At 44.6% G+C, this 16,583-nt stretch overlaps 1 protein-coding gene across 1 annotated transcript in view; it reads right to left on the reverse strand.

Annotated features, from left to right (window-relative positions):
• Positions 1–564: 564 nt before the first annotated feature.
• The window catches only part of EFCAB11 (EF-hand calcium binding domain 11), a 173,259-nt gene continuing 157,240 nt past the window's right edge, over positions 565–16,583 (reverse strand). The window contains exon 6 of the mRNA XM_019969374.2: positions 565–772. Within this exon, the coding sequence (XP_019824933.2) occupies positions 691–772 (82 nt within the window). The 3' untranslated portion in view covers positions 565–690. The remainder of the gene's footprint in view (positions 773–16,583) is intronic.

The raw sequence follows: 16,583 nt of genomic DNA on the forward strand, positions 1-16,583 counted from the left end.
GGTGAATACGAAAGATGCATGTAGACTTCCCCGGCGGCTTGTTGGTGAAGGATCCTCCTGCCAAGCAGGAGAAGGGTTTGATCCCTGAGTTGGGAAGATCCCCTGGAGAGGAAAATGGCACCCCATTCCAGTAGCCTTGCCTGGGAAATCCCACGGTGCCTGTTCTTAGAGAAGTCTGTATCTTTGTTTTCCCGAAGCCTTGCTCAGTGCCTGGAAGACAGTCAACACTCAGTACGTGCACGTGCTATTATGTGATCAACCGACGCTGAACGCACGGAGGAAACCGGCACTGGTGGCAGGAAAAAACACCCTCTCCTTGGGGGTTAGGACCTGCTGAGGGCCAGGGAGCCTCTGGGTGGGTGTCGAGGACCAGGAAACGAGTGGAGCCTCCCTGCCTGTGATGTGGGTGGGAGTCGGGGGCAGCAAGTGAAGAGGAAGGGTTGGGGACGACCCTAGCGGCTGTGCCAGCAGCAGCCGAACTCAGGGCTAGGGCCACATGGAAGAAGATGACTTATAATAGCCACCTCTAGGAGTCTGAGACGCAAGCAGTCGTGAGCATCTGAAGACCATATACAGAGTTTAATGGAAGGTATGCAGTATGACACCATCGCTAGGGTGGAATCTGACATCTCTTTACATCAGCATCTATTCTGGTCTCCGCAGAAGTTGCATACAAGCAGCACACCGTAATTACGCTTGCTTTTGTCCAGAGTTCATGGCATATTCGAAGTCTTTAAAGCTGACATGACCATCTGAGTCTTGATCTACTTCCCTGGAAAATGAAACAGAAAGTGATTTACAGTGAGTTTCATCCTACTTCCGCACTGCATTTCTCTATCTTATCTGTGGGAAGGCTGAGGTCAATGGCTATCCTTTTTTTTTTCCTTGCATTGATAATACCTAAGGAGAGAAGGAAAGGAAAAAGTATTTATTAAAATCTACAGAAATGATATATTCAATACATTTAAAGGAATGTCACCAAATGCACAAGTTATATTTTTTATATTAAAAAAGGCAGGAGTAATGGTTTTTCTAGCCATCCTGCAAATTTTTTCTGTGATATGTCAATAAACATACATGCATCTGGCAACCAAAAAAGCAAGGCAGGAGGCTGCAAAGAAGAGGAGAGTTTATTTGGATTCTGGAAGAATTGCAATTCAGGAAATACAAACTTGGGTAACCCTGAAAGTGTCCTGAAGAAGAGATGAAAAGCCACAGGGTTGTTAAAAGCTGCCCGGTGACAACTGTGATTGACTCTGACTCAAGCCAGAAAGTATTTGTCCTTGAGGACTCACAAGTTGTTTCAGGGTAAGAGTCCAGTAAGTATCTTGAGTTTCTGGAAGGTGTTTTGGATGACAAAGGACCTTGATGTCCGTAAGTCACACTTCCTTACTGATCTCCTGGCCCCATGGCAGAGGGCTCTTAGCAACACCACCATTTTGATTTTTCCCGTCATACATTGCACAACAGAAGTGTGGCGTAGACAATTAAGAGGTAAGAAAAACCTTTTGGGGGACTTATCTGGTGGTCCAGTGGCTGATTCCCTGCTCCCAGTGCAGGGGCCCTGGTCAGGGAACTAGATCCTAAATGCCAAAACTAAAAGACCCTGCATGCTACTGCTAAAAAAGATCATGCAGGCCACAGTTAAAAAAAAGAGATCTCACGCTCAACAAGGAAGATTCCACAGGCCGTAACTAAGACCTGAAGCAGCCAAATGAATAAATATTTTACAAAAGGAAAAACATTTTGGGAGTAAATAACTATAGTGGCGGGCATCTTGCCTCGCACTGCCTTCATCTCACTGAATCTGTGCAGACGCAGGACGGGCCCATTCTGCAGACACTGATGTTCAATGTGCTGGTAGGATCACTTGGTAACAGACATGAAACTCAAGTCAGGATGGTTAAATTCCCAAATGTGGGCTTTACACTCTATTCCACACATCTCTCTATGTAAATAGGATGTTCCAGATGGAAGTAGTTGTGTTGCAATTACCACACAGCTAACTCAAGCTCCAGAAGTTTTCATTGACTTCATTCGTGGCCTCGGAAGCTCTGTTAATTCCTCACAAACACCCGATAAGCTTTTCTGAATCCTAGGAAGAGAGGTGAAGGCGTGAGCCTCTGACTGGTCGGCTGAGGGTGTGGGTGGCCTCAGCTGGGTTGTGCCTTGTCCCTAGGGCCACTGAGACAGGGGCATTGCTCCTTTGAACAGGGAGCAGAGAAATGGTGCTCAGTCCCCCTAGTTAACATAACACACGGCAGAGGGAGAAAATCGTGGTGTAACAATACGCTCAGCTGCTACCGGGAAAGCAGTGCTTACTTCAAGCGTATGTTTGAGGGGTAACTGTTGAGCTGTGGTCACAGCTCCTCTTTAGGGGGCAGTCTAAAACAATGCATTAAATGCCTTATGTGGTGCTCCTGGGTTGGCGCAAACTATATTTTGTTGAAACAGCAAATGGTATCAACCAGGACAAAGGGCTTTTTAAAGCAAGGACTGGTCCAAGTAACAGAGCCACTAATCACTGTAAGAGTTTTAAAGCAGGCTTTTAAAATATTGAATTCTAAAATAAACTTTCTGAATATTTCATGCCAAAGTCTCTGAAGTCTATAACGGTATGGGATAGAGTGATAATAATTTTTCATTCTTTTGAAGTAAAGAAAAATCCCTACTTCTCTGCCCCAGGGCAAAACCATGTTGCAGTATGTTAGTGTAAAATGACTGCAGACTGTGGGGCCCATTATTCTTGCTACTTCTTTTGGTGAAATATACATGACAATTTCATGCTGTACAGGACCAAAGCGGAATGTCGGATCTCTTCTAAGGGATTAGAAATAATCAGTATCACATGTTACTGACTACAGAGTATAAATCATCCCCTTTATTAAATTAGATAATTGAAGATTCTTAATATTGCCTAAGTATTTTTTCCCAAGGAATTGGATTAGATAAACGGCCTTTTTTCTTTCCACTCTGAACTGGGATGATTGAACTATAAATCTCATAGGGTGAGTTAAGTGGATAACTTAGAAAAGTAATATTTAGGATAAACTGTTTCTATATATATGTGTGTGTACATTTATTCACTTATTGAGATGCTGAATACTTGTAGAAAAGGAAACCCCTTTGCCTGATTCTCTCAGTAAATAACCTTTTTGTAATTGCATTAACTTTTTATTTTTCTTGCCGTCTTTGCCAAAGCTTCCCATCATAAAATGATTACGGTATAACCAAGAGGTATTAGAATGGGAAAGTTTATTCATAAAGCTTGGAGTGGCATTTTTATAATGAATGGAGGAACATCATGTTTATATTTAGAATGAGACATGGTAAAATACCATCTTCTGACTTCCCTTCCTCATCACATACGTATCACGGTCGTCTCAAGGAGAATGAAGAGGAAATTCACATTTCAGAGCTATACTTTTAAAAGCTAAAATACTGTTTTTCATTGCAGACGGCATTATTCCAAAGAAGGAAGCTCTCACAGCACCCACACTCAGATTGCTGTGTGATGGAAGAGCGGACGCGCTGGTGGGCGGAACCGGTGGTGCTGAGGAGACGAGGCCCATGTCATTACGCAGAAAGGTTCATGGCTTCTGTTTACACCGTTTAACCCTAAAAGGAGTACACTCTCCGTCTGAAACCAGAGTGTGCTGTCTTGGCGTCACTGACACACATTCAGCACTGAAATATTCCACCTCCAACTAGAAATAAACGCTGGGAAGGCAAGAACTTTCTCGTTTGCTGCAAGGTCCCCATCTCTTGGCCCACAGTCGGCAATGACTGTTTATAGAGTGAATGGATTTGCTGAATAAGTGAATCTGGGGAGACAGTGGACAACATTGTGGAATATCTACTGCCTCCCAGGAGGTTTGGGGGGATTAAAGAAAGTACGTCATCACTGTTTTTACAGAGTTGAAATCCTAGGCAGAGACATAACACTCTGATGGTGGCACCTAGGAGCCATCGCTCAGGGACCCATAAGGAATGGTCAGTCGTGGGCTCCATGCCCAACCACATTTCGTAAACGCACACCAGATGCAAGAGTCCAAGTGAGAGATAGACTCCAAAAACTGAGGTTGCCTAGACGAGCAGTGAATGGAAGGAACCCCTTGAGTGTCAGGCTGAACAATAAGAGACAAAGAGCGGGAAGCTGGAAACTGTAGCGAAACACTGGACACGTCTGCATCTGACCTGCCCTCCAGCTGAGCCCAAGCACTTGAAGCCACGTAAGTAACTGCTCTTTTACTGGGCATAGGAATATATGTATATATATATACACACACACACACACACACGAAATATAAGCCTGAACACACACACACACACCTCCCTGGTGGCTCAGTTGGTAAAGAATCCACCTGCAATGCAGGAGACCCTGATTCGATCCCTGAGTCGGGAAGATCTGCTGGAGAAGGGATAGGCTACTGGCTCCAGTATTCTTGGGCTTCCCTGGTGGCTCAACTGGTAAAGAACCTGCCTGCAATTCGGGAGACCCGGGTTCGATCCCTGGGTTGGGAAGATCCCCTGGAGAAGGAAAAGGCTACCTACTCCAGTATTCTGGCCTGGAGAATGCCATGGACTATACAGTCCATGGAGTTGCAAAGGGCTGGACATGACTGAGCGACCTTCACACACACACACACACACACACAGGCTTATATTTCACAGCTGGCTTTTTAAAGGAATGAACAGTTTATAAAGATAGATGAGAGGAAAATAAATTGCCATGAACAACAGTAACTGCCTTCTAGACATGTAAAGCCAGTTAAAGACTTTTTGATTTGCTTGTTTCTGAGATGCAAAGGGAGAGCTGGAATTGATCTGGGGAGTAGGAACTCCAGAGGGTTGAACTGCTCTGTGTAACTCAGTATGAACATTTTAGGACCATCTGGGTGGAGGAGATGACAAGAAAGATAAGAGAGGGAATTCCCTGGTGGTCCAGTGGTTAAGACATCAACTTTCCACTTCAGGGGGCACAGGTTCGATTCCTGGTCAGGGAACTAAGATCCCAAATGCCATGTGGTGAGGAGAAAAAAAGAGGGAAGATGCAAGAAGAAGGACCTACTGACGGGTGGGGAGGAGGCTGGGATGCAATGAGAGGAGAAATGGCCCAAGAAAGGCCCCGTGCTCAAAAGGCCCTTAATTAACTGCTACGTTTATGTGGACTCTGAGGTTGTTTGTGTTGCGTGTCATGACTTGTCTTTTATCTTCACCCAGGACTGTGACAGCCACACAGCCTGAGAGGGGATGGTGTGGTTGCAGTGTGTGCACCGAATCTGGCACAGAGGATGGAGTTCGGCGATGCGTTCAGTCTGAGTGGGTGCAGTAGAGAGCAGGAGAAGTCAGTGGGGGGTGGGAAGATGACCCATCAACTGAACGAGCTCAGAGAGAAATGAGAACTCAGAGCCACAGGCCTTCCAGAAACTTGCAAAACCTTATAAAGTGCTGTAACATTCCACAGGGAGTGGAATGGGAGTTCCAGGCAATCCTATCTGGACTTTGAAGGGCGGAGGACGCAGGGTGACCGCGCAATACACTGAGAACTTCAGGCAAGTCTACACTCTGTCCATTCAGCTGAATCCCAACAGTTTTCTTATCTGTTAAAATTCCAACATTTTTTGGACTTGTCAGATAAGTGGTTGTAATTACTTCTATCAGCATAAGCTTTAGCATTTGTCTTTGTACATCCTGATTTGTTAAGCAAGATTCTCTCTCCTTTTTGGGATGTGGCGTGGACTTAGCCCAGACGAGATGTTTCCCTGTGATCTAAAGGCTAAGTGGTCCCCACCTTGAAGGAGCCAAGGTTTCACACTGTGAAATTTTTATTAAGCTCAGCTGTACTGCTGCTCTAACATTATATTCTAGAGAAAAACAGGTTGTTTTTAAACTTAAAAAAGACATAAACAGCAAATGTTTCTCACAAGTAGTACATGTTCCTTGTGCAACAATATTTATATCATACCAATTTCTTTTAAGGGGCTTCCCTGGTGGCTCAGAAGGTAAACAATTTGCTTGTAATGCAGGAGACCTGGGTTCAATCCCTGGGTCAGGAAGATCCCCTGGAGAAAGGAATAGCAACCCATGCCACTATTCTTGCCTGGAGAATTTCATGGACAGAGGAACCTGGCAGGCTACAGTCCATGGGGTCACAAAGAGTCGGACACAACTGAGAGGCTGACACTTTTAACAATTTCTTGTAATGTTTTGAAAATACTTTTCTTTGTAAAATAATTCACAAGTGCCCCATTGTTAGGTCTCCAAAGTCAGATTTCAAATCAGAGTACGTGCTTTTGCTAAAGTTACTTAAAAAAAAAAAAAAAGGAAGGAGAGAAACAAACAGGGAAGGAATTGAAACAATGGAACATTCTCTATTGAAATGATGTAAAGACTGTAAAAGTGTAAAAGTTTTTTATGTGGAAACAAGAATAAATACTATGTATATTATAACTGTAATCTCATAAACATTTATATTCATTTGGGCAGAAGTGGAAGATTATAAACTAAACACAAATTTGTTTTATGGGCTGTTTTGGATTAAAATATTCTTTAGTATTGATATCTTTTTCAACTGAAGGAGTATTTCGTTTCTTTTTGGTCTGAATTTTCTAAACAAGTGACCTTATTTCACAATGTCTAAATCTTCATTAGAGCAGGATTTCTCAATCTGGGTGCTGTTGACATTTGGGGCCGGATCACTCTCTGCCATGAGGGCTGTCAGGCCTGCGCACTGTAGGGTGTTTAGCAGCATCCCTGGTTTCTACCCATCTGATGCCAGGAGGACCCTTCCCCACGGGGACAGTCAAAACTGTCTCCAGATGTGGCCAGGTGTCTCCTGGGAGGGCTGCGGGACAAAACCATCCCTGGTTGAAAACCACAGAGCTAGAATACGTGAACCGTGAACTTCCAGATGTTCAAGCTGGTTTTAGAAAAGACAGAGGAACCAGAGATCAAATTGCTAACATGCGCTGGATCATAAAAAAGGTGAGAGAGTTCCAGAAAAGCATCTATTTCTGCTTTATTGACTATGCCAAAGCCTTTGACTGTGTGGATCACAAGAAACTGTGGAAAATTCTGAAAGAGATGGGAGTACCAGATCACCTGACCTGCCTCTTGAGAAACCTGTATGCAGGTCAGGAAGCAACAGTTAGAACTGGACATGGAACAACAGACTGGTTCCAAATAGGAAAAGGAGTACGTCAAGGCTGTATATTGTCACCCTGCTTATTTAACCTATATGCAGAGTACATCATGAGAAACACTGGCCTGGATGAAGCACAAGCTGGAATCAAGATTGCCAGGAAAAATATCAATAACCTCAGATATGCAGATGACACCACCTTCAGAAAGTGAAGAACTAAAGAGCCTCTTGATGAAAGTGAAAGAGAAGAGTGAGAAAGTTGGCTTAAAGCTCAACATTCAGAAAACGAAGATCATGGCATCTGGTCCCATCACTTCATGGGAAATAGATGGGGAAACAGTGGCTGACTTTATTTTTTTGGACTCCAAAATCACTGTAGCTGGTGAGTGCAGCCATGAAATTCAAAGACACTTACTTCTTGGAAGGAAAGTTATGATCAACCTAGATAGCATATTAAAAAGCAGAGATGTTACTTTGTCAACAAAGGTCCATCTAGTCAAAGCTATGTAGTCATGTATGGATGTGAGAGTTGGACTATATAGAAAGCTGAGCACCCAAGAATTGATGCTTTTGAACTGTGGTGTTGGAGAAGACTCTTGAGAGTCCCTTGGACTAAGGAGATCCAACCAGTCCATCCTAAAGGAGATCAGCCCTGGGTGTTCATTGGAAGGACTGATGTTGAAGCTGAAGCTCCAATACTTTGGCCACCTGATATGAAGAGCTGACTCACTGGAAAAGACCCTGATGCTGGGAGGGATTGGGGGCAGGAGGAGAAAGGGAGGACAGAGGATGAGATGGTTGGGCGGCATCACCGACTCGAAGGACATGAGTTTGAGTAAACTCTGGGAGTTGGTGATGGACAGGGAGGCCTGGTGTGCTGAGGTTTATGGGGTCGCAAAGAGTAGGACACGACTGAGCGACTAAACTGAAGTGAGAGGAGCCAGAGGTGGAGCCATTCTCTGGAACATTCCAGCTAAATCTACACTTACTAGAAAACTGCTTTAAAGACACCCCCTGGCCCCAAACAAGTGATTTCGGGGCAGGGGAGGCACCCGTGTTTCTTGGCTGGATTAAGCAGATAGTTGCCTCAATGCTCTGCCCCACCGACACCAAGGTTTTGGTGGAGCCCGGAGAAGACCTCTGGGGAGGCAAGCCCTCGGGGGTGCTAACAGAGCCAGCGGCGGGCACGTCTGTGTTCGCAGCGCACAGGCGGGCAGTCGCAGTTACTCTGAGTCACTGGGATAGTCACATGAGCATTGGAAGTTGACGCCCCATTTAGCTCACCTGAAACATGGATGAGAAATTTAACGTGGAGGCAAAGACTGAGATGAGAAAAGTTTTCTGAGTGGAACTTGAGGGGTGGGGGGAAAGGGAGAGAGGCCCTCTTTTTCTCTGATTCTTCACGGAGTAATTTAAAGGAAAAAGGTCAAAACTGCCGTTATGTTAGTGTCAGAGCTGTCATACTGACTGAACGGCGACAGCTAAACTGGCCCTCCAAGCCAGGAGCCCCTGCTGGGCGCGAGCGGACGGCCACTGAAGACCGGCGCTGCGCGCGGCGCCCCCGGCGCCCGCCGGTCCTCCCCGCCGGCGCGCTCGCCTCTTGTCGCTGAGCGGCCTGTGGGGCTCGGCGGCCGTTCACTCGGCCAGGCGTTCGTTAATTCTACCTCGGTAAGACGCGTGTTAAGGGAAACCACTCAGGCGCACAGAAAGCCGGAAGAAGCGTTTAGCCGGCTTCCGGTCTTCGGCGGCTCCCTCCGCGGCTGTCTGGCGCCCTCACCTCGGCGAGCCCGCACGCCTCCCCGCCCCGCCTCTCTCGCCGCTCTCTTCTGCTGCAGCGCCTCCCACGTGCTTCCAGCCGCCCCCCGTGGCTCCAACCCGGGGCGGCCCTCGCCCGCACAGTCGCGAGTATGAAGAGAGGCGTTAACGCCCCCAGCTGATTCTTGACCCGTGAGGGGACAGGTGTCAGTGGATAGCCACTTTCCTTTGGTCCTTCCGGGGTGGCTCTCTGGACTCAGGGAAGCCCTCCTTCACCTCAGGCTTGCCCTCACTCACCGGCCCACGCTTGCTCCCCGAGGTTGTACCCCAAACAAGCAACCTGCGCGAAGCCCTCATCTAAAGCTCTGCCTTCAGGAAGATCTCAGGCTGACATGGAGCAAAGTTTGAGAGATGAAGTTCTCACGGGCATTTAAATTGCCATCAGCGGTAGCATGTCACAGCAGAGTCTCGTTCAGGTAACAGGGAACTCACTACTGAAACAGATCAGCTTCTTCTCTTCGGGAACTGACTTTCAGACCAAATTAAATATTGCCTTTCAGAAGAGCTCTGAAGTTTGAAGTTTCAAGCAATTGAAATGCCAAGGACAGCCAGAAAAAGAGAATCTTCTCTTCATTGTCTCATGTGCATGTCTTATTTACTACTATTTAGTCTGCCAACAATACATGGTATTTAGACTTTAGGTGAGTAGTTTAGTTCGTCTTCACTTTCTGCCATAAGGGTGGTATCATCTGCATATCTGATGTTATTGATATTTCTCCCGGCAATCTTGATTCCAGCTTGTGTTTCTTCCAGTCCAGCGTTTCTCATGATGTACTCTGCATATAAGTTAAATAAGCAGGGTGACAATATACAGCCTTGACGTACTCCTTTTCCTATTTGGAACCAGTCTGTTGTTCCATGTCCAGTTCTAACTCTTTCTTCCTGACCTGTATACAGGTTTCTCAAGAGGAAGGTCACATGGTCTGGTATTCTCATCTCTTTCAGAATTTTCCACAGTTTCTTGTGATCCACACAGTCAAAGGCTTTGGCATAGTCCTTAAAGCAGCAATAGATGTTTTTCTTGAACTCTCTTCCTTTTTCCATGATCCACCCTTATGGCAGAAAGTGAAGAGGAACTAAAAAGAAAAAGCCTCTTGATGAAAGTGAAAGAGGAGAGTGAAAAAGTTGGCTTAAAGCTCAGCATTCAGAAAACTAAGATCATGGCATCTGGTCCCATCACTTCATGGGAAATAGATGGGGAAACAGTGGAAACAGTGTCAAACTTTATCTTGGGGGCTCCAAAATCACTACATATGGTGACTGCAGCCATGAAATTAAAAGACACTCCTTGGAAGGAAAGTTATGACCAACCTAGATAGCATATTCAAAAGCAGAGACATGACTTTGCCAACAAAGGTCCGTCTAGTGAAGGCTATGGTTTTTCCAGTGGTCATGTATGGATGTGAAAGTTGGACTGAGAAGAAAGCTGAGCACCGAAGAATTTATGCTTTTGACCTGTGATATTGGAGAAGACTCTTGAGAGTCCCTTGGACTGCAAGGAGATCCAACCAGTCCATTCTAAAAGGAGATCAGTCCTGGGTGTTCTTCGGAAGGACTGATGCTAAAGCTGAAACTCCAGTACTTTGGCCACCTCATGCGAAGAGTTGACTCATTGGAAAAGACCCTGATGCTGGGAGGGATTGGGGGCAGGAGGAGAAGGGGACGACAGAGGATGAGATGGCTGGATGGCATCACCGACTCGATGGACATGAGTTTGGGTGAACTCCGGGAGTTGGTGATGGACAGGGAGGCCTGGTGTGCTGCGATTCATGGGGTCACAAAGAATCGGACACGACTGAGCATCTGAACTGAACTGAACTGAGGATCATGTATTCCTCAATATAAGAGTGTTGTTCTGCCTTCTGGACACAGAGGTATAGCTATGGACTGGTTGTGGGCAGGTGGTGGAATTGGCCACTTAGGATGAACTATGGAGGATAAAAGGCAGGCCAGGAAGAAAGGATGATACAAACCAGGCAAAACTCTGGCCTCCTTAGGACCAGGTTCTTCCTACTAGATGAGAGACACAGTGCATGCTGTTGGTTACCTCCCCATCACCTGTGCTACTCAGCTGTGTGGTTTGGGTGAATGGATCCCACCCCAAGTTCCGGAAGTGGGATCCCACTGGTTTAAGCCAACCAGTTTAATCCCACTCTCCTTACTATAGTGACTGGTTTGAGGGATCATTGGCTACTAAGGACATGACATTCCTCCTCTGACCACTGCTGATGGGTAAAGAGTTGTGTGCATATGTGCTCAGCAGTCAGTTGTGTCTGACTCTTTGTGACCCCATGGACTGTAGCCTGCCAGGCTCCTCTCTGCTCCTGGGGATTCTCCAGGCAAGAATACTGGAGTGGCTTGCCATTTCTTACTCCAGGGGATCTTCCTGACCCAGGGATTGAACATCTCTTGCGTCTCCTACACTGGCAGGTGGATTCTGGGTAAAGAGTTGGGTCAATCATGATGAAGCCTGGGCATTTTGTTTGTCAGCTAAGAAGAAGCTGTCTCACTGGACAGCTGGGATGCAGAGATGACAGGACCTTACAGCAGTCGTTTTCCTGACACAAGAGTACAACTTCCATAACAGTTCTCTGAGTCACTGATCTAAAAATTTATGCTTCTGCTTTTCATGGTCAATTATCAGCCTGAAAGTGGTGCTACATACAGTGAAGGGAAGAGTCAGAAGAATTACAGAGTGAATTGGAGCCTAATCAACCAGGCCTGAAGCATGCCCAGTTTCAAAACTCTTAGTTACATGATCCAATAAATTCCCTGTGTTGTTAAAAGCAGTCTAAAAAGTATTTTCTGGTACGTGCAAATAAAAGCATCCTGACATGTCTGGTGTCCCACCTGAAATCTTTTCTGAACTTTGCAATATCTGGAACTTTGTAGCCATAGAGTAGACACTCATAAGTTCAATAGTTTTGAAATAATTATTCCATTTTGAAAGAAACCCTGAAATAACTCAGATTTTCCCTTTGGGTGCTATCTGAAGATGCTGGATTAGTCTCCATAATTCTGCATTCTAAAGAAGTTACTTTCTCACTGCAATCCCAACAAAAATCTTTGTTTACACTGCCTTAGCTGTGATTATGTGCTGAAGGAAGCTATTGATGGGACCAATATGGTTTTTTCCCAAACAGTGACAGAATAGATTCTACAGTCCAAGGGAAAAAAAAAAGAAAAATGGATGGGAAATGCAGTCACAGCTGGCAAAAATGATTAACCATAAATAATGACTCACTTTTTCCTATTTACTGGGTTTTTAAAACAAGGAGTCTTATTTAAAGCTAGAGGTATTTTAAAAGGAGGAAAGAATGTACTTTCAGAATGTCTGATTATTGACCACTTGTGCACATGTGGATAAATGCAGTCAGCATGTAGCCCAAAGTCTCATTTCTGGCAGAGTTTCATATCCCTTTGTACGTGCTTGAGCAGAACCGCTAATACACAGTGACCTGATCTTTTTACTCAGTTTGCGTCTCTGGAAGAGAAGTTGTGATGGCAGGAAATAGCTTATGTCAGAGAGCTGTAGGGATAAAGAACAAAACCCAAGTGAGTCTCTCTGAACTAGTAATAAAAAAATCTGGTTCCTATACTTTTGGGTCACTAGGTCCTCTGTTCCCCCCGCATGCCATATCTGTCTAAGAGGCCTGCTCTCAATACAGCAGGGAGCGGTGTGGTCCACCGGAAAAGGCCCAGGAGTGAGCTTTTGTCTCAGCGAGGCTGGGCGACCCTGGGCAAGTGTCTCAGCTGCAGTGAATTCCAGGCTTCTCGCTGGTCAAGCCGAATGGCTGGGCTATGATTGCTAAGCTGATACAGCTCTACATTGTGATCAATCTACGCTGGATCTCAATCTACTACTACTGTATTTGTACCAAAAGTCTAAAATGGCAAGCCAACCCCCAACCAGCCATTTTTAGCTTTTAAAAAGTAGTTTTGAGTCTTCAACCCTGCAGACAGGTGTAAAGATCCATAAACATATATAAATAAAAATAGGAAAAAAAATGATCCTGCCTTCAACAGTGTGAAACATGAATGGAGAGAAAGCCATTTCTATTTCAAATATATAATCACTTCAGCTGAGATATCTAGTATCATCGTGAACTTGATTATGAGATAAAAGAACTGGGCCAGAGATGGCAATCATTTAATCTCTTAAGAACAGCTCTTCTGAAGAGCTTTTCACACTATGCTCCATAGACTTCTAGCAGGTTATGATCTGGCTAGAAAGAAAGCATAATGATGAGGAAAATTATGTTTTCAATAACACATGCTTTTACAGTACAAGTCCTTCCACAAAGGAGGCAATAAAATGAACTCTGACCACTTTAACAGATGGCGTAATGGCTCTGTGCACAGATGTGGCCTCTCTGAAAACAACAAGTTCATAGCCTTGATTGGAGGTTTAGGAATGAGCTGAACTTTCAAGTGTGATGTAGGAAAGATTACATACTTCCAGACAAGAAAGCTGAGTATTAGTGGGTTCAGATGCTTGGAGAGATGGGCTAAAAGAATAAAGCTTAATGAGCTTCATTTTGCTAATGCAACAAATAGAGTTGAAGATGAAATATGAACTCTAAACATCGAGCCATTTATAAATGCCCTGCTGATAATGCTGTTAGCCCCTGTCGGATAGGGAAGCTTGCTTTTTCAAAAGCATACTTCCTCGGAGTCAGAAAACACCAATTGTCAGGTGATGCTTATTTTCCCCAGTAGTATGATGTTTTTGAGTGGAATATATCTTTCATAATACATTTAGGGGGACTGTGGAATTTTTTGTTTACTTATTTGTGCTTTCCTTTTTTAAGGAAGACAGATAAATTGAATCTAAAGTTTATCTGGATAAAGAAATATGCCAGGAGAATATTTTTTCCAAAAAATAATAATGATATCAAAACAAAATATAAAGCCTCAGTGTGCTTATGGCCCAGGAATTAATGAATGAGAATGGCATCCAGATACACATACATACACACACATACATGGGAATTCAGCAGTGATCAAAAGAGGCATTTCAAGTTGGTGGGGATAAAACAAATTGGTAGGAAAAGGAGCTGGGATCACTGACCCTCTGTTTATCCACTTTGGGATGGCTGGAGTCTGTTTCCATGGCAGAGTCTGCTATGTGTTCAACAAAACTTGTTTCCTTTTCTTCCTGAGAACATAGCTAAGCCACATTTTCCAGCCTCCCTTGCAATTAGATGCCACTGGGAGTTCTGGCAACAGAATGATAATAATATAATAATATAGAAAGAAAGAATATCCATTGTTCCTTCTAATTAAAAGCCCTCGCATTTCAAAGGAGTGAACAGGACCTGACAGTCACCCCAGGGACTGTGGCATGGCCAAATCCTGAAAGATACTCTCATCCTGTGTTAGCAGAGACGCACCAGTAATCCAAGGGATTAATTCTATATATTAATAACTTGGTTATAGGAACATTGTTTGAAAATCCTATCAAGTCATTTTTCTCACTAAATGAAGAGTACAGGAATTTATAAAAATTAAGATTTTTAACTGTTCACACTCCAGTTTTAAATAATCCATTTGGGAAAAATAAGATTTCACTTCTCAGGCCACTTTTCAGTGATGTGTGTCGCTGAGCCAATGGAAAACCTGGCCTTACTTCTGCATAATTATAATAAATTATTGATGGCTTTGTTTACAACATACTCTCAGCATGTAAAAACTCTGGGTCTGTGGACAATAATAAGCAACATTAAAAAAATGAAACATTTCATAATGAAACAATTCCCTCAGGTTATCAGAAGAACCCTGTTCTTCAAAGGCCACTTGTAACAGCAGAGGCACACCAAATGGAATGAACACGAGGGCTTTTCCTATGAGAATTTCAGCCGAAAGAGATGAAGGTTCAGAGGGCACATGGCAAAGGTTTAGAAAATTGGGAAATGCAAAGAGAATGAACATGGCCAAATCAATCAAATGCTAGGCTAAGATCAAGGGGCCCCCAAATCCAAGCGCAGAGAGAGCACTTGAGCACTGAAACCTGCTAGCAGACAGGACTTCTTTCTTTCCCTGAAAGACTAGCTCCCAAGGTTAGTATGAGGATGGGGGAAGAAGAAGGGATGCCCCTCTTCCCCCAGCCTTAATGAGGCCCCACAAAGTGCACAACCCTCTTGTCCTGCTAGACCTCTCCCCACCTGCCCAGGACTGACAATCCACTCTCCAGGGGGTGACCACAGTGCCGGAAGCTGGCATGACATTTGCCTTCCAGAGTGGGTGGGAGGGCCAGGGAGAGTCTTCAAAGGTTTTAGGCTGAGAACACAAGCTGGCTCATGGTGGGGTTTCAGTAATGTGTAAATCACATTAGGAGTGTGTGTGTGTGTGTGTGTGTGTGTGTGTGTGGTGGTTGCGGTGGGGCTCTTCCTAGCCTTGGGAAGAAACTGGACTCGCCCATAAACGGCCCCAGCAATACAGATTTCAGGGATTCAAATTACTGGCCCCATCCAGTGTGACATTTTCTTCCCATTATCCAGTCTCTCCTGCCTCCAGGCAGGGCCACATCATTGATTATGGAGTATTCCAGCCACTAAAAAAGATCCCGACGATCATTAAAGACATTAAGTGCTGATCGGTGCTGGCGGAGTGAGTTAAAAGGTTCGTGCCCTTCTAGTAACAACTCCACGGGGCTATTTCAGGATATTTATTAAACAAATTAAGTATTTACATTATGCTCCAGCACAGAGGCAGAGTCACTGAGTGCCTCTGAGTGCCACAAGAAGATGAAACCAAGAGAAGTTATGTTGGGGAAACTGTTTTTTCAGTTTCCTAGAATTGGGGGCTGAGGACACACTGACTTTTGGGAACAAGTCTGCATTAGGCAGGCATCAGCGGTGTCCCTGTGCCCACCTGCACACAACTTTTTTATGTACCTGAACCAAGGGACCAGGAAAAATTCATCACGATCCCAGGTGTTTTCCTTCCGGGTACACAGTCTATGTCTTAGAAAGTGGTGATTAAGGACTAGAAAAAGGGGCTTAGTAAAGAATATCTCAGTTAGTAAAGAATCCACCTGCAATGCAGGAGACCTGGGTTCAATCCCTGGGTTGGGAAGATCCCCTGGAGAAGGGAAAGGCCACCCACTCCAGTATTCTGGCCTGGAGAATTCCATGGACTTCACCCCATAGTCCATGGGGTGGCAAAGCGTTGGATACGACTGAGCGACTTTCACTTTCACTTTCAAGGACTAGAAAGACAATTAAGGAAATCTTCAAAGCCTAAATGAAATGGGTCTACTCCTACAATCCCCCCCCCCAAATTAAAAATTGTAATGCCATAATGATGATGAACCTAATCTGAAAGTATTTTCTTGGCCTATGGTGCTATGGTTTCCTGTGGTAAAGGAATCCATGTTTTTCAAACACAGTGACAGTCCATGAATGTTAGGCCCTCTGCATTATATTAGGATTAGTTTTCCTCCTGACTTGACTGGAAACTTGCAGTCTTTACATTTTATCACATTTTTATTACATTTGATTCGGCCACACTGGCATCCAAGGAACAAGTGCGGTATTGAACATGTGCATAGGAAAGTTTATTACATTTGACTCGGCACACACTGGCATCCAAGGAACAAGTGCGGTATTGAACATGTGAATAG

This window comes from Bos indicus, chromosome 10 (assembly GCF_029378745.1).
Source record: "Bos indicus isolate NIAB-ARS_2022 breed Sahiwal x Tharparkar chromosome 10, NIAB-ARS_B.indTharparkar_mat_pri_1.0, whole genome shotgun sequence".
Lineage (NCBI taxonomy): Eukaryota > Metazoa > Chordata > Mammalia > Artiodactyla > Bovidae > Bos > Bos indicus.